A 24,306-nucleotide genomic window follows, 5' to 3' on the forward strand; every position below is an offset into this window, starting at 1 on the left:
TGCTCCAGCCCCTTCCCAGCTCCCTTCCCTTCCCTGGGCAGCACCCACATTTTATCAGTGTGTAATCCTATTTCATTATTTATTAGTTAACACCGAGCACTAAATGTGACAACTTCAAATAGGGGAACCCAGTAAGTGAATTCCACATGGAATTATAGAGACTGGCTATCCAGAGCCTCTGCAGCCAGGAATCATGCAAAGGGTTGGGTTGGAAGCTCATCCACTCCCACCCCCTGCCATGGACAGGGACACCTTCCACCAGCCCAGGTTGCTCCAAGCCCTGTCCAACCTGGTCTGGGACACTTCCAGGGAGCCAGGAGGTTTGCCCTTGGCTGTTGCATGGTTTCTAGGTTCCCATGGGAGATAAGGAAGGAGCAGCAGCTCCTCCCAGCCCAACTCTGCTCCACAGTCTCCCTCCTCCAAGGAGCCAGGTAGGTGTGAGGAGGTGTTAAGGTGGGAAGCAGAAAGCCCAAGAAATAACCCCTGTGGTGCAGCCACTTGGCCCCAAGGCACAGAACAAATCCCCAGCCCGGCTCTGACAGCCCCCCTCCCACCCCAGCTCCCACAGGGACCAGGAACCCAAGAGAGAAACACTTCCAGCAGGATTTACCTTCCTTCATATTTGCAAATCGCTCCTTCAGCTGGTGATCCACCTCAGGGCCAAAGGCAAAGTTATTCACAAAAATAACACTGCAAGGGAAAGGTCAGGCTGATGAACAGGGAGCCAAGAACACACCACAACCCCCCCAGCCACGTCACAGGGACAGTGACAAACTGCTTGTCCCCAACTCCAGGGCTGCTGCCACCCAACCAACACCTTCCTCTGGCTCAGGGACCCAACCAGGCCCTCAGCTTTACCTTCAGCCTGGGCAGTTACATCTAAAAACATTCAGAAGGGTCCTGCTCTGGCAGCTCCTGGGAGTTTTGACATAAAAACAATGTGGCAAAGGAAGGTTTTCACCCTCTGCTGGGGTGAGATCCAACACCAACACAGCAACTCCCACCACACGTGGAGAGCAACGCTCAGCAAACAGGCCTCATTTCACCCTGGTGCTTCTTCCCCTGCATTTCAAATATTACAGTAAAATAGCAAAATATGGTTTAGAGTCATGGAATGGTTTGGGTTGGGAAGGACCTCAAAGCTCATGAGTTCTCCTCTCTGCCATGGGCAGGGACACCTTCCACTAGACCAGGTTGCTCCAACCTGGCCTTGGACACTTCCAGGGATGGGGAGTCCACAACCTGTTGCTCTTCCAGCTGTAAATTCCCTGTAATGCCATAAGACAGTGACATCTGAGCACGTTTGTCCTGCCCTAAACCCAGCACTTCACCCCCACCCACAAGGGAGGAGTCGGTTCTTTCTGTCCAGGTTAGAACATCCAAGGAGGGGGTTTTGCTCCTGGAACAAAGTCATGTGGAAACACAGAAACCTGCCCAGAGGTAGAACCCCACAAAGGGTAAAAGTGTTTGGGAGATAAACAGAACATGCCCCAGATTGAAAAACAAATACCCCCAAGGCTGCCAGAGCTCCAGGAGCGTTTGGACAACGCTCTGAGGGACAGGGTGGGATTGTTGGGGTGTCTGGGCAGGGCCAGGAGTTGGACTGGATGGTCCTTGTGGGTCCCTTCCAGCTCAGGAGATTCCAGGCTTCTACAAAGAGCCATTCTGGCACACTGTTCCCACATGGAGAGCTGGTTCCTTTGTGAGAGGTCTGCTGGAAAACCCCCCTGCCAGAGCCTCCACACATGAAATGTGTTCAGCAAGGACACTGAGTTTAAGAGCAGTAGCCAAAGCTGTGAAAAACCACCAATGAAAAAAATGTTTATACACCAAGGGGGAAAAAAAGCTCTTCTTGCTACGCCTTGCACTTGGAAATTTGGGAAACCCTGCCTGGCAAGGAAAGCTAGCAGGGGTTTCTTCCTCCTCCTCCTCCCCATGTGCCAAAAAAGAGGCCTTGCAAAAGAGCCAAACATATTAATGGGAGTAGAAAACATCCAGGAAAGGAAGGGGGAGAGCCAGAGTTGGCAGATGGGTGTTTGTACAGAGCTCCTGCTGGCCCAGGGCTTGTGTGCACGTGCAGGGCACAGGGGCCCAGAGCACCCTGATCCCAGGAACTGCCAAGCCCTTGGAATACACATCCTGCAGGGCTCGTTCCACGTGGCCATGGGGAGCCTTGTCCTGCTCCCAGCATCATTCCCTGGGGCTGCCCCAGCCCTGCACGTGTCCCAGGCCAGGCTGGAGCACACCCTGCTCCATGGAAGGTGTCCCTGGAATGAGATGGGCTTTAAGGTCCTTCCAACCCAACCCATCCTGGGATTCTGCACCAGGGTGAGGTGTCTGTGCAGAGCACTGAGACACCCAAAATAAACACCTCCCAGCACTTCCCTGTGCACTCAGAGCTCCTGCAGCCAAAAACTGTCCGAAAAGGTTCACTGAGTTGAAGGAAGTGGCCCAGCAGCAGAGGAGGGTGCCCTTGGAACCAGAAGCAGCAAAGCCAAACCCCAGGGAGTGTAAGGCTGGGACAAGTCTGTCCCCAAATGAAAAGGCACCTCCAGAAGGAACTGAGGTCCAGAATAAAGCAGAAGTCAGCAGCCTCCTCCATGGCCTGCTCCTAAACCATTCCCTTGGGAGCAGTCCAGGAATTGCCACAACTGAAGGCTTTCAGAGCCCTCTCTGACAACTGCCTTCATTCCCCCACATAACAGGGTGGCCCAGAAGGTCATATAAAAATAAAGAGGGTTTCTTTTTTCTGCCCATAAGGCTGAAAGAATGCAAAGCTTTAAAAATACAGATGACTTTGATGGTTTTTAACAAATTTACTCCCTCTTTTTGCTCCCTCAGAAAAAGGAGCCTGACCCTCTGCACAGTTCTCCACATAAATAAGTCTTCAAGACAATTAGCTGAAATGAATTTTCAATTTAAGTTGGAACAGACTCACTTGGGTCTTTTGCTTTTTATTAAAGGGAAAGTGAGCCCCCATAGCCAAGATAATTAGTGTATTGCCAGAATCCCTGACAGGAACTACAGGGATATGCAAAACAAATGGAGGTTTCTGCTTGTCTGTACAACCAGGATTTATCTTGGATACACCCTTGGATGTAATACCATGGGACATGCATTTAAAGCCATTCTTCCAGTCAGAAAACAGGATCTAAAGAGGCCAATATAGGAGCTGGCAGATCAACTTCTGGTATTTGCTATGGAAATTCTATATAAAAAGCTGGCCAGGCTCCCAATTTCCATTATACAAACTCCCAAGTCTCCAGTTCATAAAGCAGCACTCAATGGCTGTACTGTACCTTGTGTTTGCAATTCTCTCCCTCCACTCTTCTGAGAGGAAGTCACCTCTTTCCAGCTTAAAAACAGACAAAGAACACAAAAACACACACACAGAGGAGTTAATGTTGTGCCCTTTTCCTTTGGAGAGGGACAAACGTGCTGTGCCAGCTCCCTGATCCCACAACAGCCAAGGCCAGAGGAAGTTTTTGGGGAGCACAGAGGGGATGAACCAGGCAGGGCTGGCTCTGCTCATTCCTCAGATCCAGAGGTGCCTCCCTCCCTGCTCCCACCTAGGGATACCCCAGGAAGGGTCTCTGGGTATCCTTAGTGCCCTGGGAGGGCTGTGATCCATGGAGATTCCAAAGCTGATCCCCAAATGCCTCCGTGGCTGGGCCACCACAGGGAGCTGAGCACAGGCTGGGAACAGTCCTGCTGGGAACCCAAATCCAGGCTCCTGTTGAGCTCAAGCACCTGATTTCCTGTGGGGCTAAATATAAACCCCGACTGCTCCCACCACCTTCAGGATGGAAGTGAAGGAACAGAAAGGTCTTTTTTGAAAAGAAACACAGTCCTGACTCCAGTGACTCGGCAGCACCTTCCTGATGGCACCCCAGCAGTCCCAGGTGAACACAAAGCTCTCCCCAGAGGAATGTTTTCCCAGGGGTGTTTTGGGAACCCAAGGGCCACCCTCTGCTGTGCCACAGGTCAGGCAGGAGGAGGGTTGGGGAAGGAAGATAAGAGGAGGAGAGGGAAAAACAAGATGCAGCTCTGTAATTAATGACAATGACAGCCCTTGGAGGGGTGAGGGGATGGTTTATCCCAGAACATCAAAGCTACCACACTGACTGCTCAGGATCCTTTTTCTGCACAGACTGCAGTGGAGTGACACTTTAGAGGTGCCAGCACTGCAGTGCAGACACTGGGACAGCTCCCATCCCTCCCTGGCTGAGCTGGGCACTGTCCCAGGGAAGCGCTCAGAGCCAAGACCTGGCTGTGCCACCACGGAGGACAAAGACACAGGAGCCAAGAGCAGCGGGGCTGCTCCCACGAGGAAGGATAAAAAACACAAAGAAAAGAAGTCCAAATGTACACAAGAGGGCTGAGAAAAGTGAATATTGAGGGGTTTTGGGGAAGAGATCAGGACCTTTGTCAAGACCTTCAAGCGTTAGAGACTAAACCCACCGAGAACGGCAGGTCAGAGCAACACAAGTGAGTCAGAAGAACCTGTTCCACCAAGCAGCTGGGCTGAAATGAGATTAAAACTAGAATTAAGGCCTGTGTTCTCCCCCCTGCTGGGTGGGGATGCACCTCTGACATCCCTGCTCCAGTAAAAACAAAGGATATGGTGGAGGCTGAACTCTGAGATCCAACCCCCCAACACCCTGCTGGGTCTGGGCAGAACCTAAACCAGAAATTCAAGGCAACAGCAGTTCTAAGATGAGTTCTTTTCACCTCATATATGGAAGCATTTTTTCTGGAGTTCTGTATGTGAATGGAGCCCATCTCTAGATGAATTTTAAGAGATCATTTTGTCTCCAAGTCTTGTAGTAAACAGTTCCATGGTTGAGTAACCAAGACACAGCCGAAGAAAACCCACATGACAGGCAACTGCATTTATTTTACAACACTTTTTGCAAGTCAGCTTCTCCCTGGCATCCTCCACACCACCAGTTTCTAAGGTCTCCACAGGGTTTTCAAACACTAACAGGGGAAAGAAAAACATCTGAAAAGCCAGGAAGGCCAATCCTGAAGCCACAGTTTGAAAGGGAACAAAGAACCAGCGTAACATGAAACGATCCTGAAATGCTGAGCTTCATATAAAGGTCTTGAAATCCAACCTAAGTGGCTGTTAGGCTTTCCTTGGATCCAGTTTCCCAGTGTGTTTGTCCTGCCTGGGTGGTCAGAGGATTTATAACCCAAATCTCCCTGTTTAACTTGATATCACCCGTGGAGGATGAACATTTGCAAGCCAGAGCCATTTAACAATTCAAATGAACCCCAGCCCTGCTCAGACACATCTATTTTTGTGGCTCTGCTTCCCCAGCTCAGGCTTAGGGGAAAATCTCAGCAGGAAAAACACAGGAGCACAGAAATAACCAGATGGTCAACTGGGGCTGGGAGAAAATGGGTTATTTTTCTTCCTTTTCCCCTCTGGAAGCAAGGCAGGGATTCCTGGAGCAGGGGCTGCTCCCATCAGAGACAGGACAGAGATCCCTGACCACTGGGGCAGTGACCAATAAAGGACTCCCTCCAAGGAGGAAAGCAGCTCCTTCCCCACCAACTGACACAGGGAATCCAACGGAATTCCCCCAAAATCCCAGACAGCTCAGAGGTTTACAGGGATTCCGAGAGTGAAACAAGAACTGGTGAGGAAAATGCAGCTGGATCAACCCCAGGATGCAGCAGAACGTGGTCCATGATGGTCATCCAGGGAGAAGGGGACACCTCCATCCCAGTCTCTCAATCTCTTCCAGTGTCCCCACCCCAATCCCGCTCCTCCCTCTCTCTTGGAAACTCAATCTCCTTAGTGAATAATGAATGGAAGGGACCATCTGTAACACAGATATTTTCATCTGATTAGACAATGCAGGAGATGCTTTCTCTAACAGGATAATTAGCTCAGCAAAATCACCCCCAGAGCTGCACTACTGCTAAATTTAGAAGGCAAACCAGGTTTTTACTCAAGTTTTTTTCAGCCAGGAATACACCCAACAGCATCTGGAACTCGATGGGAAGCAGCAGGTCAGAAGCAGCCAGAGGTACAGAGCAGTGGGTGTGTGCAGAGCAGGAATTTGGACAGGTCAAGCCTGGAGGAGGGCTGGGATCTCACCCAGGGCTGGACTGGGAGTCTCCCTGTGCCTGAGCAGCTCCACAGAGCCATAAATTCACAGGATGGCTCATTGCAGCCGCCTCCATGCAAACACTTGGCTCCCAAAAACCAGCCAGTTCTGCCTGGAAAAGTACACAGGGTTATTTTTAGGTTCCTGTTCTCTTCAAAAATAACTGGAGGCATCGAGCCAAACCTCCCAAACATGGCACCATTTCAAAGCCACGGGGGACGTTTGGAGGGCTTTTCAAACCCCAGCCCGGAGAGATTCCCACTGAAACAGGGCCTTCAGGAACACCTGGAGTGAGCAGCTGCTCTGGCCCTCCCTGAGCTGCAGGGCCTGGGGGAATGAAGGTTTGAGGTCCAGGTGATGCCAGTCTGCTCCCTGGGCAGCAAGAGGCACTGAAAGTCCTACACTAATCACTGCTTTTCTCCGATTTCCAGGAAAAACAGCCAGGGAGACCCCCCAAACTCAGCCTGAGATAAGCCTGAATGTTCACAAAGCCAGGTTTACACTGATTTAGGCACTAAATGGGACATGTTGATCCTTGTGGGTCCTTCCAGCTCAGCATATCCTGTGATCTGAGAAGATTCCCCTCTAATCCATGGGCCGGAACCACAGAGCACCTCCAGCCCTCACCAGCTCCCTGGTCTCCCCACCCACCCAAAATCCCTCAGCTTGGCAAAGCTGAGCTGTGTTTCCTGCCCTTGCTTTGAAGATTATTGTCATCTGCTGCTAAAACAGGGCTTTTATGGAGCAGGGCAGGAATTCTGTTATAACAACCTTGAGTAAACAAACACAAACCAAATCCTTGCCTTCAGCAGAGCCCAAAGTGCTCTGAGGGAGAAAACCTTCCCCACACAAGGGGATAACGGGTTGTAGGCACAGAGGACACCTCAAAAACGTCCTCCAAGGGGACCCCAGGCAGAGAAGAAGCACTTTGTGCCACACAGCAGCCTCAGCCTCCTGCCCCAGATACCTGAGATGGCTCTGAGTTTGAGGCCACAGGAGGATATTTAGAGTCAGGAACCATGAAAACCCATCTGCCTGTTAATTGTGATAGCAGGTTTTAATTTGGGGGCTGCACATGTGCAGAATTCCCCAAGAAAGGCTCTCTAATTAGCCAGGTCTAACGATCTTCCCAAAGTCTCCTGCTTCCTGCAGACAAGTTTTCTTGCAAAGACAGGGGAAGGAGCTAATCCTGGAAACTTCTCAGCTCCAGGGGAAGGGAATGAGAAGATCAAAGGAGCTGGAGCACAGTGAGATGTGTCAGAAGTGGGACATTCTCATCCAAAAGGCTGAAGGAGATGATGATGATGTAAAGCTCTACAGAAGGAGGATTCCCTCTGAATGCAGGAGACCAGCAAAGAATGGGATTTCCCCCAACTGAGCAGGAATTGGACATCCACAACCAGGAATGAGACACCCAGAACCACAGGCATGTAAATACTCACTTTATAGGATTATGAGACCCCCAGCAGCTGGAGAGCAGGAGAATTCCAAGCAGAGTATGACAAGCAACCTCCCTCCCACTCCTTTCCTGCCCCAAAGGGATCTTCCCCCTCTCCAGCTTCAGGGCTGACCCAGCTGGAGCTTCTTCAGCAGCCCTGGGCACCCAACACCCCTCAGGACACTTTGCCTCCAGCTACTGGAGGAATTTAATGTGAATTATCACCTCCAGTGACCACACAGCCCTGTCCTGCTTCCCTGAGACACCTCCATGCCCGTGAGGCTGCCGGTTTTATATGGAAACATCGCTCCAGAGAGAGCTTTTTCTGTGATTGTTGACAAAATAGGATGGAAATACAGGTGGACAATCAGGATTTATTTTAAATGTTGTCACTGGACTTTGCTCTCCAGAATTCCAGAACTTCCAGCAGTAACAAGAACAACCCAGGAAGTGAATTTGAAGGCTTGCAGAGCAATTTAATGAGCAACAGCTCATTGTCCTTCTGTTCAAGCCTTTCCAAACATGAGATTATTGGTTTGGAAAGCTTTTGGGGGGTGTTTTTTATTTGTTTACATTCCTGTCAATTTTCTTTTAATAGTAGTCCGAAAAAAAAACCCTGTTGGTTGGATTTGGGGCAGGTTACAAAAATATAGTGAGGTTCTGGCAGCCCCTTGGATTATTGCAAAAGGCAAAAAGGCCATAAAATATTCCTCAGGAAGCTCCTGCCATGTGGTGAGGCTGGAGATGGTGAAGAACCACAGGAAAATCATTGCCCAAGGAAGAAGGAACAGCTGAGCTGCACAAACCCAGCACTGCTGAGGTGACACAGCAGCTTTGCAGGGGAAACCAAAAATCCATTTGTATTGGGAAATTATAACTGTACTGGGCTTCGGGCTGTTAAAATAATCTAAAGCCCTGCAGGCCCAACCCCTGGATTTTCTGCTGCCTCGTGTCCCCCAGTTTCTGTTTTACCACATCCCCAGTGTTCAGCCAAAGCTGCAGGTGGGACCCGAGATTCTTCCCCCTGAACTCCTGCCAAGCTCCCTCCCCTCCTCCACCACTTGATTCTTCCCAAAATACTGAGTTTTCATGTGACTGCCTGGAACACTGGAGTGGGATTCACCAGCTGAGCTCTGCTGATGACAGACTATTTCAATTTGGGCTTATTTTGCCTCCAACATTTGCAGTTTTGGGAGCATCTTGCAGGGACAAAGTTGTTTTCCAGAAAGACAAAGATGCCAGGCTTTTAATTCTGTGTTTTCCAGCTGCATTGTGAGACAAGTTTGCTCTCTTTAATGAGTCACCTACAGCAGATGCTGCTGAGGAGCTTCTCAAGAAAATAAATGGGGATGTTTGATGAATAAAAACTAAATAAAATCTGCCCTGTGCCTGCATGTAAAAGACCAAAATCTGTGTTCAAGCATCACTCCAAGTGACAAAAAAACCATTTTCCCTAAGACAAAGTGCTGCAAGTGTTTTAACTCTTCCCAGAAAACCCAGACTGCACATTCAGGGGAAGTTTTTACTCTAAACACTGCAGAAAGCAGAGTTAGAAAAGCCAAAGAACCTGGCAAAAATAAGCAGCTTTGTTCCAATGCAGCACCAGACCCTGGCCCTGGGAGTGCTCAGGCTGGAAGTGCTGCCTAGGGCAAGCAATATGCTTCCAATATTTTATCCAAGCTCCTCTCCTATTCTTCACATTCCCCAGCTCAGAGGCAGAGGATCCTCAGGAACAGCTCCTTTCATGTTGTGCCAGCTGGGTGACACAATGGAAAAATGCCATATGGCCACTGGAGGAGCAGGGAAGCATTCCCAGTGCTCCCACAGCAGGAAGGAGTTAGCAGGGATATCCAGCCTGCTGCAAACCAGTCCCCCAGCAGCCTTCAGGAGGGAATCATTCCATCCAGCACAGGAATTCCAGGGAGAGAGTGCTCAGAGGCAGGTGGGACCAGCACCTTTCCGGCCTGTTTTCCAAAGGCAGAGCTGGAACAGCTTTTCCTACAAGATGAGCCCTCTGAAGGATCCCAGCAGCCAAAAAACCGGGGAAAAAAGGCTGGGAAAATTGGGAAATAAACCTGGCATTTGATCCCACCCTGCTGGAATGCTCCAGCCATGTGGTTCACACCATTCCAAGAACATGGAAAGAATGGCTCCCAAACTTCAACCTTGACACAGGACACGGGGCCAGTGGCGACCTCTGAGCAGGATAGTGACCCAGCTGGGCTGGGAAATTAGGGAACATCCCTGATCCATCCAGCCTCTTTCCTGACCATTGGAGAGCGGGAGGAGAAGCATAAATAGATGTATTTTCAAAATACTCACTGGGTTCCTGTTGAACAGGGATTTCACTTTCCATGTATTTCATGGGAAGTGATTGACCAGGGAACAGGTTTTCTTAATGAAAATTAAGAAGGAGGGAAAAGGGAAAAGGAAAGGAATGGCACAGGACAGTGCATGGGTTTCACACTGTCATTCCAGAGGGCAAAACATCCACAAAGATGAAGCAACATGGAGACAAAGGGAAAGTAATTCCAACACCTGTCCCTATCCCCAGGGAGGGAGATGCCCTGGGATGACCCATTTACTGCTCCAGATCCAGCTACAGCCTCAGGGCACCCAATTCCAATCCTTTCCAAGTCAGAATTAACCACCCCAACACCCTTCCTGAGCCCACAGCCTCCCACTGTTCTTGGAGCCTCCTGCTCCAACCTCCAGCCAGAAGTTCCGTCCCTGCCACCCCACCCCAACCCCGTCCCAGGTCTCCACACCTTCCCCTGCCTGGGAACCAAAGCTCCAGCTTTTAGTTCTACTAGGAGATTCCAGAATCCCAAGGAGGAGCTGCCATTTCCAACAGTCTCTCCAGTAAAACCCCTGATCCATGGAGAGAGGGGGAGAAAAAAGGGAAAGAAGGTGTAGTATGAACAGAAGACACGGGGCAGCCCCAGTTAAAATGACATTTTAGGAGAATAAATCTTCCAAGAGTGGAAAGACCTGGAAGTGGTTCCAATAACACCACACTACACATCAAGCAAGACAAAGAGAGAGGCTTTGGAGGATGGCTTGGAAAAACCGGGATGAAGGGAACAGCCAGGAAGCAGCTGTGGTCACACTGCTGGTGGCTGGGGAAGGCTGGAGAGGACTTTCCAAGCTGGACACCAGCAGGAGCCCCAGGATTTTACTCACTGTGTATTCTGCATGTTTTTTCCCATACCACTTCATCCACTTTCTGAACTCTCTGTCCATGGTCTGCAAGAGGGAGGAAAAACAAAAGCAGCTGTTGGGACATCTCCTGTTTCCAGAGCCATCCCAGGAGCAGAGGTACAGCAGAGGCACAGCTCTGCCAGCGCTCCCAACCGGGGAGTTCTGTCTGCTGGGGTTGGCTGGAGGCTTTTTGCCATTAACATTCCAAGGGCAGGCAGACAAACAGCTCCTGCTGTTCAGTTTCCTTAAAAAAACCCCAAATTTTTGCAAGTCAAAGCCGGAATGTTCATCCCTCCCCCTTTTCCTGGGAGATCCACACTGTAGGAAAAGCACTGCCACTGCTCAGCACTAAAAATGGCACAACCTTGAGCAGCTCCTGAGCTGGGGCACATAATCCACAGGGAGCAGGAGGGAGGTAGCCCAGCCTAAGCCCTGGGAGCAAAGGGACACCCGGGCTAAAGCCAGGTCTGCTGGGGGCAGGGAGAGGGCAGAGAGCAGCATCCAAAACATCCCCATTCCCACAGCAACCAGGGATGCCCCAAACTGCATCCAAGGATTTTGGAGTGATGACATCCTTCACTCCAGGGCTGCAGAGGAGGGAGGGCTCCTACTGCCACCAGTTTGTCATTGCCTAAATAGAGGAGAAAGGAACCAAATCCCCCCCATCCAGAGATCTCAGTCCCTCACAAACCCCCACGAGCACAATTCCAGCTGTCCCAATGGCTCTGAGCAGGGCAGGCTCTGGAGGGGAACGAGGGGCAGCTACAGCTCTACAACAGCTGGAAAATGCAACTCAAGTGTCTTGGAAGGCTGGAAAAAACCCTCCTGATCTTTAGAGTTTGGCTTAAAGTTGGAGGTAGCAGGGAAAGGAGACAAGGGAGACTCTCCCTCTCTGGAGACACGTCCCTGTGTCACCAGCTCCAGGTGACCCTGCCTGGGCAGGGTTGGACTGGGGGATCTCAGAGCTCCCTTCCAACCCAAACCATTCCATGATGCTTTGAGAGGAGACCAGCAGGAATTCTGACTTCCCTGCCAGCTCAGAGATGGAGACCTCCATCACCAGGTCAAAGAAACCCTGTGTTAACAGATGTGCTTTAAAAACCTATTTCAAAAGCATTTCAAAGCTTAGCAGCATAACTCAGAAATCCTCAGGATTTTCTCACGCTGCACAACTGCATTTTTATTCATTTTTTAAGACAACTTCACTAAAACAAACCCACAACATCCTTCAGCTGAAGCTTTTCAAAGCCATCTGCATTAATTATCACAGTGCCCAGAGATGTGTTGTCACAGCCAATCTTAACCAGAAACTTAATCCAAGCCCTCCCACAAAGGTTTGGAGGGAAGCTGGTCCCTGACACAGGCATGAGGCAGAGGAGCTGCACTCAGGCAGCTTCACCCACTGACACTGCAGCAGCTGTTGGGTTGTTAAATCTGGCAGGATTTAACCACAATAATGCAGAATATTCACACGAAATACTCCTGAAGCTGGAGGTACCCCAGCAGTTAATACTCCCTAACTCTCCATTTGTGGGTGATTTCTCTGTTTGCTGTTTCCACTAAAGCCTTGTTTGCACAGTGCCATGAAGGGGTATTAGTGAGAGTGAGAATTTCCCTTTTAATGCTCATCTTTTAAGTTTAATAGTAAACCCAGAGGGGATTCCAGGCCTTGCAAGTGCTCCCTGGTGAAACCAGGACACTCCCACAGAGGGACTGCAGAGCCCTCCAGTTGGGACCTTCCACTGGGCCATGGCAGGGGAAACAAGATGGATTTTAGTTTAGATCCTTGTCTGATGCTCCTCATCACTGTGTTGATGCATTTTTGCCCACACCACAGAAAGGGAGGATCAAGGAGTTTAATTTTTCCCCTCCCTCCAAGGGGTATAATCTTCCAGCCTGCACAGCCTGAGTCAGTGTTTTGACAATACCGAGGGAGAAGTTTCTGTTCAGGGACTGAAGCAAATAAACCTCTCCTGGTTAGGCTTGACTAACCTTTATTGTTGGCTTGTGGCCTTCCAGGTTTGCCTTGGAACTCATTATCTTGGTGTGTCCCATTGGCACAGAATGAGAAGTGTAAAGAAACCTGACTAATACCATAGAAACATGGAATGGTTTGGGTTGGAAGGGACCTTAAATATCATTTAGTGCCACCCCCTGCCATGGGCAGGGACACCTTCCACCAGCCCAGGTGGCTCCAAGCCCTGTCCAACCTGGCCTTGGACACTCCCAGGGATGGGGCAGCCACAGCTGCTCTGGGCAACCTGTGCCAGGGCCTCACCACCCTTATAGTAAATAATTTCTTAATGTCTAATCTAAACCTTCCCTCCTTCAGCTTCAGGCCCTTTTAAGGTTTTCTTCATTCAGATGCCTCCAGACACCCAACAAAGGCCTCATCAACGAGCCTCTGATGGTTTAATAACTTCAGCTTAGGACACCAAAGAGGGGCACCCCCACCACAGGCAAAACCATGGCCTTTAAAATATTTAAGAACTATTTCCTTGCTGAATTAATCCCAGATTTGCTGAACACTGTGGCCTCTGGAAGTTCTATCCAAGCCATTCCGGGCACGGAATAATTGCAGGTGTTTGTGTGAAGCTTCTCCTGCCCTTCCTTTTGAACAGGCCCTGTGTCAGTACTGTTCAAAGAGCTGAAAGCACTTCAGAAAGGTGATAATGCTCCCCCTGTGCTCTCCAGACTGGAAAAACACTCCTCTCCCCAAGCACACCGTGCTCCAGGTCTGTCTGACCCGAGGGAGAAAAATCGAGCAGGGCTGAAACTCAAACTCAGCTACTCCTGCAGCCCAGGCAGAGCCACCCCACAGGACCCACCTCGGCGTACTTGGCTGGAATATCAGCTTTCTCCACTCCATAGTGATGTTTGCAGTTCGTGGCTGCAGCCACTTGAAGCACCACCTGCCCCACACCTGCAGGGGGAAAACCCAAAGTGAGAGCAATTCCAGCAGAAACCACTGCAAGGGAGAGAAGAGTTGTGAGAGCAAAGGGCAACAGGAAAACAGCAGATAAACTGTGCAGGGCTGCAGGGGCTGCTTTAACTGCCAGGGTCTGACCTTCCCCCACAAGGCTCTGTGATCCCTGAACTCATTCCCACTCCCCAGGTGCTGCTCAGCCTCAAGGTGAGCAAGAAAATTATTGATTTATGATGAGAGCAGCTAAAAGTATCTAATATTTGAGCCTGCAGCACTACAGGGCTTCAGATATGATCTTCTGTAACCTTCCTGAACAAACAATTGGGAGCATCCACGACAATCTTTTTTTTTATTCCAGATGGAAAACAGTTTGTCAGATGTGATGCCTTTCTAAATGTCTCATCTGAACACCAGGAAATGTCAGACATCAGTCCCATTGAGGGAGGAAATGGGGGTAAAAACAGCAAATCACTGAAGATGTGTTAAGACTGGGGGGAGGGAATTGCAGTCCTGTATTTAAATTTAAAATATCATTTTAAAAAATATTTTTCCCCAGAAGTCCCCTATCACACCAGCAACAAAACCCAAAAACATACTTGGGTTAAAACTTTATAACACATCCAGTAAGAGGGGAAATTCTTGTTGCTCCTTTCCTGCCCTGAACCAGATTTACCAAGAAAAAGAACAGCATGTTCTTACTCAGTGTCTCTGTTCCACGTGGCCTTGAGTCATACCTGGTTTCCTCACCAACTAGGAACACCTATTTCCTTTTACAACTCCAACCTGTGGCAGTTGTGGGTTACATTTTGTGGGGTCTCACAAGACAAATGTTAAAAATGAACTCTAAAATCTTTTCTGACACACTGACAACTAAGTCAGAGGCAAAAATCTGCTTCATTTTCAGATCCCACACCAAGTGTGTCACATCAGGAGGGCCAAGAAACCCCATCTTCAGACAAGGAGGTCATAAAATCCACTGAAAACAGATGAACCCTCAGGAATGCTACTTTATTTTTCAACCATCGTTTTTAACAATGTTTCTTTCTAAGTGTATCCATCAACAGAAACCAAGAGTTCTGTAACAATTATTGAATTTGCAGTGATATTTCATCACCACAGAGAATGTTGGGGCATCTGGTTGGTCCATTTAACCATGTCAGAAAAAGCAGGGGGATTATTTAGAAAAGATCCTTATCCTGCAAGGCAGTCTTAGTCCTGGCTTATCCTGCATGACAATCTTTAGTCCTGGTTTACTTCTTATATAAAATTTGCAGTGATATTTTATCACCACAGAGAACGTTGAGGCTCCTCGTTGGTCCATTTAATCACGTCAGAAAAAGCAGGGAGATTATCTAGAACAGATGCTTACCCTGCAAGGCAATCCTTAGGCCTGGTTTATCCTGCAAGACAATCCTTAGGCCTGGTTTATGTAAAGAAAGGGGAAAACCAGCAAACAAAAAGAGAAAAAGAAGCCGTCGGTCACTCACCACTGCCCAAGTCAACGAACAAATCGTCCTCTGTCATTTTGATCTCATCGATCATTTGGGCCACCAAGTCAAAGGAGGTTTCTCCGTAGACCTCTGGGGAGAAGGGCTCGTAGTTGTTGAGTTTCTCGGGGTCGGTGACCGAGTGGTTGTAGACCTGCTGCAGGATGTGCCGGAGCAGCCCGTTGGAGGGACGCGTGTTCAGCTTCATGGGCTGCGTCGTCCCCTTCCACTGCAGGAAACACAGGGCGAGGTGGGAACCCCAGGGGGGGACGAGGGCACGGCCCCACAGCCAGGCTGGGAGGGCACAGCGAGGGGAAATCCCCTCCCAGCACCTCTCCCAACATCAGAATGGTCCTGACCCGAGGGCTGGAGCCCCTCTGCTCTGCAGGCAGAGAGCTGGGGGTGTCCACCTGGAGAAGGCTCCAGGGAGACCTGAGAGCCCCTTCCAGGGCCTGAAGGGGCTCAGAGAGACTTTGGACAAGGGATGGAGAGACAGGACAAGGGGAATGGCTTCACACAGGGTTGGATGGTATACTGGGAAGGATTACCAGTGAGGGTGGGGAGGCCCTGGCACAGGTTTCCCAGAGGAGCTGTGGCTGCCCCATCCCTGGAAGTGTCCAAGGCCAGGTTGGATCAAAGGAGCAACCTGGGATGGTGGAAGGTGTCCCTGCCCTTGGCAGGGGGTGAAACAAGATAAGCTTTAAGGTCCCTCCCAACCCAAACTCTTCTGTGACACTCAAGACAAACACAACCCCAGTTCCCTGCACTTCACACCTCACTGAGGGGTCATTTCTGCTGGAAACAGGTGCTAAAGGGGCCATTAAAGAGATGCAAACACCACCGGGCAATGGAAAGCTCAGCACTGAATAAAGCTGAGAAGGTGTGGAGTTTGCTCCCTGATTTTCTATTCACTGATCCCATTGAGCTGATACCGAGTGTGTGTCAACACCGGAGCAGTTGAATTGTGCCTCGGGAGCTGTCAGATGGGAGGGATCAGATGTACTCAAACAGGGAGTGGCAGGAAAGAGATGGAAATCAAGCTTCCTTTCTTCCTCAGAAAAAAAACAAACCTGTCCTAAGCATAAAAGTTGTTAAGTTTTAAAAATGTTTACCTCCCCCTTTGATAAAAACAACCAAAAAGGGGCAGCTCCAGGACTCCTCCTAAATGTTCCTCTGCTGGGATTCAGATGCAAGTGCAGAGGCTGAATAGCTTCTAATGCTCAGCTATTAACCAACATACACATGAATCCCAACAAGCACAAGTTTTAGGGAGCTGTAGGCCCACAAAATGAAGGAAATCCTGGAAAAAAGTCTTTTTGCCATAATACTGCACATTTCAAATAATTCCCATAAGCACAGCAGAGGAAAAAAATCCACCTATACTTCTAAATTCAATAGAACAGTAACATTATTCACTGTTCATGTTTTGCTTCCTCCAGTTCAACCTTTTATGGGGTAAGAGAAGCAAAAAGCTCATTAAACTGGTCTGAAAAGACATTACATTCTCCTTCAGCCAGTGATGCCACAGAACAGAGAGGCTGAACTGTGTGGCAAGGAAATTCCTAAGGCAGGGATCACTTCCACAACATGAGTTCACATGAGCACCCATAAGCCACAGATTCCCCCCCACAAAAGTCAATCTACACAAGAAATCCCTGTGAAACATCTACATGTTAAATGCAGAGAAACCTTTTCTTCCCCCCAAAGGTAACTCGGCTCTTTCCAAGTGCCAAAATAACAATGTCAGAGGTGCACAATAAAGACCAACAGCTCCCAAACTCACACTCTGGGAACAAAAAGTGGGGTTTAATTCCTTTTCTTCCTTAATGTCCCTCCAATGCTAACTCCTGACTGCCCAGGTGTGATGAAGAAAATAAGTTTAATATCAAGATAAGCCTCAAAAAGGATGGAAGTGCTGGATATTGGTGATGTGACAGTGACTGTGAGTCAGTCCCAGCTTTCTGGTGTTATTCACTCCGTTTGAGTTCAGACCAGGCAGCCCCCAAGGATGGCAGGGATGGGTTGAACACCTACCAACTGGTGGATGCTGTCGATGGCTCGGTTGTACTTGTCACACAGTCTCTGCATGCTCTCAAAGCTGGGGCACAAAACAAACACAGGGTCAGCTCAAACAGGCAGGTTTGGATCCCAAAATCTCCCGAGGTGGGAGGGACCCACAAGGACCACCCTGGGAGGGACCCACAGGCATCAGCAACTCCTGAGCCCAGACCCCTCTTTCACCCCCCTTTGTACATTATTAGTTCACTTTATCCTGCAAGCCTGGCAGAAGCCTGTTTGGTTGGGTTAGATACTCAAATTTACTCATTTATTAGCCACAAATTAGTAATCACTCCACCACAATTCTCCTTCTGACTCTTTGCTGGCTCACACCAAGTGTAAGTCTCCCAAGTGTGTACTTGAGCACACAAAGACTTTGGTATTCCCATGTTTGGTATGTCAAGAATATTTCTATAATGTAAAGCAAAAATACTCAAACCACATTAAAAGGTCACCAGCTGAACTGAAGGACGTTGGTAAAAATTGTAGGACTGCAAAATATACTCTTGGCAGTAACTAAAGGGACAACGATGAGCTTTCCTGTCATCTTGCTTATTTAAGTGGGTGTTTAGGGTTTGTTTCTCTCAGAAGATGCACATATTTAAGACTTTGTTTCCTTTAAAAAAATCCCCAGTAGACCAGGACAATACATGACAAATAATATTAGTATCTTTATTATAAGTCATACTTTGAGTTCAGTCCATTTTCTGTTAATTAAAGTTCTGTATTCTCAGAGTCATCACTTCTTTTCCATGTTCTCAGCTGCACAGAAACTTAACAGACCTGTTAACTTTTCCCCTTTTTTCATGATAATCAGTCCTGAGACAAGCAGATCCTTCTCCAGAAATTAATTCTGGGTTTGAAAATGCAAACAGAGCCAGGGCACAACCTCAAATGTCCCCCAGCAGGAAAGCAGAGGGATTGTTCCATGGGCTGGTTGGGATTACGGTCAGTCCAGGCAGATGCCTTAATGACAGAGGGCTGAGAGGATTAAATAAATTCATCTCTGGCCAGGGAAGAGAAGATATTCCAGGGAACATTATCCATTACATAATCAGACCCACAAAGCAGCAGCAAAAACAATCCAAGGGGTTCTGGGGTGACACAGTGACACCAGGGCCATTCCCAAGGCCGGGGAGGGGGGCCCAGGGGACAGCAAAAGGGACACCTGAGGCTCTTGTGATCCTCAGAGTCACTACACACCTCCCCCAGGAGTTCTGGCCATTCCAGCCCAAGCTTCCAGCTGCCTGTGCTTGTTTCCATGCTGGGACAAAGCAGGAGGATTTGGGCTGCACAGTGTGTGTGTTCCCATATCCCACTGCTCTCCCTCCACATCCCTGGATTGCTCCACCTGCTACGAGTCATTTTTTCTGGCAATTTTTTTCAAAGGAATTAAAAAAAAAAGACTGAAATCAAAATTCCAGGTGTATGGCTTCCTGGAAAAGGTGCAGGAAGGTGAGTGGGATGTGACTTTGGGGAACAGAGGGGTTTCCCTGTTATTCAGTTTTGCTGCCAACATCACTGATGGTCCTCAGCTAAACATGCCCAGGGAGGATGCCAGGACTATAAAATTACAGCACTGCAGCCACTGGGAGTAATCCACAAATCCAAGTTAATGGGCTTGATGACAAGGGAGGCTCAACCCTGATTTCAGGAGGAAGAGAGGAACTAACAGGTCTTGCAACGAAACAATAAAATACTGGGAGAGGAGGAAGCAATAACTTCAGCAGATCACGACAAGCATCCAGTGTTCAGGAGGTTTGGGATGAATCTCAGGGAAAGGTTCTTCCCCCACAGGGTGCTGGGGCACTGCCCAGGCTCCCCAGGGCAGTGGGCACGGCCCCAAGGCTGCCAGAGCTCCAGGAGCGTTTGGACAACGCTCTGAGGGACAGGGTGGGATTGCTGGGGTGTCTGTGCAGGGCCAGGGGTTGGACTGGATGATCGTTGGGGGTCCCTTCCAGCTCAGGATATCCCAGGATTCTATGATTCTAACTAAAGCAAGGGAGTTTCATCTCTAAACCCCATTCTAACAGTTTTACTCGTGCTGTGGACTTGGACAAATTCACTCTTTCCCACGAAGGCAACCAAAGAGATTTTTGCAAACCACAGTTTGAACACATCCCTTTTCCCAACCTCAGCACGGCCAATTCCATGCACAGAACCTCAGATTCCTCCTCTCAGCCTCTGTCATTAAGGATCTGCCTGGACTGACTGTAATCCCAACCAGCCCATGGAACAATCCCTGTGCTTTCCTGTGGGGGACATTTTAAGTTTGTGTCCTGCACATCCTGGTCAGGATCTGCCTCTCCCAGCCCAGAGGTAAATGCCACATACTAAACATTGCTTTTAAGCTGCTTGTGGAATAGGAATTCCCGTGGAACTACAGGGATCTCTGAATCTCTCCCTGCCCAGAACACTGGGATGATATTTTACCTTTTATTTTAGCCCCCCCACCCCAGAGCCCAGAGGAGGGAGGGGAAGGTGAAGCTCCCACAGCTCCCACTGACAGCCAGGCCACATTCTGGGCAGGAATTGGGAGTTCCTCCACCAGCAGATCCCTCAGTGCCATTCAGATCCCCACACTGGCCGTGCTCCAGCGGCAGATACCGAGCATTGTTTGGGAGTGAGTAATTCCAACCTACACCACGGCTCCAGTCACTGCTCTGTGGAGTTTCCAATTATGTCCTTAATCCAACGAGCCTCTGCCAATGTTGCTGTTACACATTTCCTACCAAAATAACTCTGCAGAGCCTGCAGCCAGTTTGAAAGGAAACTTGGGTGTCTAAGAATAACCAGTGACAGCAGTTCACTGCACACCGCGCCGGCCTGGCCTCCGGGGGGGACACAAACAGCCCTCTCACCTCTTTGTATCGTAGTCAATTAAAACGTAGTTTTCCATGGCAAGCTTGAGATCTGGGATTTCTTCACAGACCCACCTGGAACGAGAGAAGAAATAATTAACAGAAGTATTGCCAGTCGAGTGAAATAATATTGTCTCAGTTCTAGGCTGGCGCTGCTGCACGTGGAGAGAGGATCCTGCACAGCCCTGGAAGCTCAGAACACTGTCAGGAGTAAGGCAGACATCCCAAAATACTCATGGAAAGCTGCAACAACTCGCATTTGTACTGAATAAACAGCAAGATGCCTGTAGATATTGGCAGCTCTTGAAACAGCTTCAAAATAAGGTAATAAATGTGTACAAGGTGTCTAAAAATACTCAAAGCCATGGCTGATGCCAACCTAACAGAAAATGTGGTGCAGGAGTGCAGCATTCCCAAAGAATGCTGATACTGTGTTGGACAAAGCTGGATGTGGAGAAGAGATTTCCCACAGCCCCTCAAAACACTGTCCCCAGTCACTCCCTGCAGGGACATTCTCCTCTGGGCCATGTCTGAGCTGCTCTCACACCTCACAGCACCCAACCCAAGCAGATTGTCAGAAGTTACTTTGATAAAAGGCCCCTCTGACAGGCTGAGTTAGCACAGCCCTGGATGTTGTGGCCACCAGAAATGGAGGGCACGTGCCCACTGGCAGTGCATCCAACAGTGGCATCTCACAGGAGAGAGCTTCACTCAGGGAATGCAGGAGGATTAATTCCTTTCAAAAACAACTTAAAAGCCACAGCAGCTTTGCACACACTTTCCTCCACAAATATCAAAATGGGAAGGCACTGTCCTCATCAAAAACCCTCCATTCATAGGACGAATCCCAACAGCAATGACAATTCCTTATGCACTCTGTTCCATGCTTCACTAGTAAAATAATAAAAAATAACAGCTAAAGATCCAGCAGTTCTGGTTCCTTCTGGCTGATTCTCAGTTGACAAACCAGTACATAGGCAAGCAGAAACCAGAACCTGGACATCTGGGGCTGACTCTCTTCTAGTGTCTCCCTAAGAACATTTGGGCTCTACCTCTACAAACTTTTTCTCTTAAATTACAGGGCCTGCAGTCAGCAGCTTCATCCCTGTGTGTCACTTCCAGCTCAGGATATCCCAAGTTCCCATGGTCTCACTGCCTCCAGGAGATAAAGGCTGCTCTGCACTGTCACCCCCCTTTCACAATCACCCTGTGGGTACTTTGCACAAGGCAGGCAAAGGCAGCAGGAAAGTTTCTGACACTCTAATCTTGCCCAAAGCACAGTTGTGAAACAGGACTTTGGCCCCAAAACTGCTTCCTGGCACAGTTCTCCCTTTGCCTTCACCAACTGCAGCCACCATGTTCAGCACCACATCCCCCTGAACCCCCTCAGAAGGGTCTTCCCAACAACCCCCCTGGCAAGTGATGCCACAAGACCCCAAGGCACAGGATTTTGTCCCCAGCAGTCCTGGCAGCAGCAGTGGCAGTTCTTGTGGCAAGGCTCTGGAGTTAAAAAAAGGAGTTTCTTGAGAAGACAAATTCCCAGCTCCAGCCCCATTCCACATCCTCTCTCCCCCCAGAGCTTGGGAAATGCTCTGATTTCACCTGTGTGATGTTCTCCAGCACTGGCTCCCACACTGGGAGCACACAGGGCTCACCACCTCTTCCCAGGCCACACGGGACCAAATTCTGAGCTCAGGGGACTCTGCAGGTAAAACCCCTCAGAGCTCACCTGTACCTGCACCACTAAAGGAGTTCAAACCATTCCAACCTGCTGCAAACACAGCCCTGAGCCCAGGGAAGGGTCCAAACCAGGGAACAAGAACAGCTGAAATGTGGATAACACTCCCCATCCCTCAGGTGCTGGGGAATTTCTGTTCCTGTTTAACAGAAGTTGTTCCAATGCAAGTCACCTCCTAACCCTGGGCAAGGACAGCAGGTCACGCTGGAACCACGGCCGGGGTTGGGAAATCCTCTGCCCCTCAGAGCTGTCTGTCACCTTTATCCTCCCATTTTCCCCACTCCATCAGCAGGATTACAAGGAATGCTACAGGGACATCACTGCCAAACAACCCAGAGCAACAGGGGAAAGGGAGAGGGTGGGGGGAGGCCAGACCAGGACTCAGCACATCCAGCCAAGGCTGTTTTCTTAACCTTGTGTGTCCACAGCTCAGACACAAACTGCTTTAATAAGCATTAAAGCTGAACATCACCAGTCAAATTTAATTCTGTTCAGAACAGAACAGAATATGGGGAGATAAAACAAAACCTACTTGCCAGGGAGCTTTGGATTGCAACAAATTCAGCTTAGAAAATAACTTTACATGGCAAGGGCTGCCCTGCTCTGCGTCCTGGCCCCAGACAGCCCTGCCCTGGGCTGCAGGGAGGCTCAGGAAGGGTCCCAGCACCCAACACTCACCGAATGGTCTCAATAATTTCATGAGCAGCATCATGGTGTTTGTCCTGAAACAAAAAGAAAAGAGACATCAGGAGCTGTTTGTCAGGGGTTTACAAGAATCATGATATTTTCAAGAATAAATGACACACAATATTTTTAAGGACACCAAGCATACTGTGTAAGGAGCCCTTGATTGCCACCCAGGCCATTCAAATGAGCCCTCTAGGGAAAAAAATAAGCTTAAGGACATATATTTTTCGTGTTTCTATGGAGTAGCAAAACACTGACAGGAAGGAACTGTCATTCCACTGTTTCTCTGTCATTCTCTGCCATAAGGAACTGTGGAGCTGGAATCCTTGGGGGATTATTGGGATGCAGCAGGTACTTGAGTGCAAGTTCCCACTGAACAGCTGATTCCATCCAGCATCTGGCACAGGCTCCCAGCTCCAGATGGGCAGGGAGAGTCTGGCCCAGGGAATGGCTTTCTAAAATCAGGCATCAAATAAACAGTGGGAGAGGATTCAGTGCAGGAAAAACACCCTCCCAGCACACACACACACAAAGAGAGATGGAGATGGAGCCTCTTTCAGGAGCTGAAAACCAAAACACATTAAATCTTGTGTGAGACACAGGGGTTTTTGATTTAATTTGAGGGTTTACTCAGGAGCAACAGAAGCATGAGTGGGTTTAGCAAATCATCCCAAATTCGTGCTAACAAAGCCCTTGGAGCTGCATTTGTATGCACCAGGCTACAAAAAAATTCTATTTTAGGGAAGCTGCTGGAGTTCCTACACACATTGTTGTATCCAGCCTTAGTTACCAGGGCCCATCTGCACCAAGCTGGGGTTATATTTAGATGTTTGTCTCTGGAAGTGGCTTTGACCTTTTAATTAGAGTCCTGTACCTAAGGACCTTCCAGAGTTACAAGTGTCAGGGCTCTCAAATCATCTGCCTTGTTTCCTGCTGCAGAAATGTCAGTTCTGTGCAGTTACCAGGGGGAAATTCTGCAGCCAAGGGCAGGGACAGGTAACAGAAAGCAGAGCACTGGAAAGGAATGGAAGAAGACAAGCACTGATGGACAGATGACAGAAAAGGGTTGGATTCTCTCTACTTCAAGACATGATAGAAATCAAATAAAAGCTTTTTCCATCAGTATCTCAGCTTTCCTGTTTCCATGAGGAAACAGATTCCCCCTTGTGTAACCATTTCATATCCTTGGGATCAGCCAGCCTTGCAGAAGTTCTCATCCCAAGAAACTTGTACACAGCCCTTCAGATACCTGGTTAAAAATCCAGGGACAGAGAGAGGGACAGGCAGCCTTTCCAAGGGCTGTCCCCCTTCTAGTCCTTGAGGGGGGTTATTAAAAGGAGGAAGAGGGACTTTGTGCACAGGGAGGTAGTGACAGGACACAGGGAATGGCTTCCCACTGCCAGAGGGTACATTGGGAAAAATCCTTCCCTTTGAGGTGGGAAGGGGCTGGGATGGAATTCCCAGAGAAGCTGTGGCTGCCCCATCCCTGGAAGTGTTCAAGGTTGGATCAAAGGAATAACCTGGGCTAGTGGGAGGTGTCCCTGCCCATGGCAGAGGTGGGACTGGATGGGCTTTAAGGTCCCTTCCACCCAAACCATTCCAGGATTCTTTGCCCTCTCACCCCTGTGCCTGTGTTTCCTCCAGCCCATGGCACGGGCTGGCACAGCCCAAATCAATAAACAGTCACCCAGGAATGTCAGGTAAGGAATTCCTTTGATGAATCCTGGCCTAGAAACCAGGGAAGCAACTGCACTAAAAGCTGCTCCTGCCTCTCAGTGCACACAGGAGAGT

At 49.1% G+C, this 24,306-nt stretch overlaps 1 protein-coding gene across 5 annotated transcripts in view; it reads right to left on the minus strand.

The window, feature by feature from the left end:
* The window catches only part of DOT1L (DOT1 like histone lysine methyltransferase), a 77,937-nt gene that overhangs the window by 38,732 nt on the left and 14,899 nt on the right, over window positions 1-24,306 (minus strand). For all 5 annotated transcript variants that reach the window (XM_017838390.1, XM_017838391.1, XM_017838389.1 and 2 more), the window contains exons 2-9: window positions 22,507-22,550; window positions 20,091-20,165; window positions 17,206-17,269; window positions 15,172-15,400; window positions 13,587-13,681; window positions 10,741-10,803; window positions 3,300-3,355; window positions 611-690 (exon numbers count right to left, since the gene is read on the minus strand). In XM_017838390.1, coding sequence (XP_017693879.1) covers window positions 611-690; window positions 3,300-3,355; window positions 10,741-10,803; window positions 13,587-13,681; window positions 15,172-15,400; window positions 17,206-17,269; window positions 20,091-20,165; window positions 22,507-22,550 — 706 coding nt within the window. The remainder of the gene's footprint in view (window positions 1-610; window positions 691-3,299; window positions 3,356-10,740; window positions 10,804-13,586; window positions 13,682-15,171; window positions 15,401-17,205; window positions 17,270-20,090; window positions 20,166-22,506; window positions 22,551-24,306) is intronic.

This window comes from Lepidothrix coronata, unplaced genomic scaffold (genome assembly GCF_001604755.1).
Source record: "Lepidothrix coronata isolate B3197 unplaced genomic scaffold, Lepidothrix_coronata-1.0 Scaffold336, whole genome shotgun sequence".
In the NCBI taxonomy this organism is placed as follows: domain Eukaryota; kingdom Metazoa; phylum Chordata; class Aves; order Passeriformes; family Pipridae; genus Lepidothrix; species Lepidothrix coronata.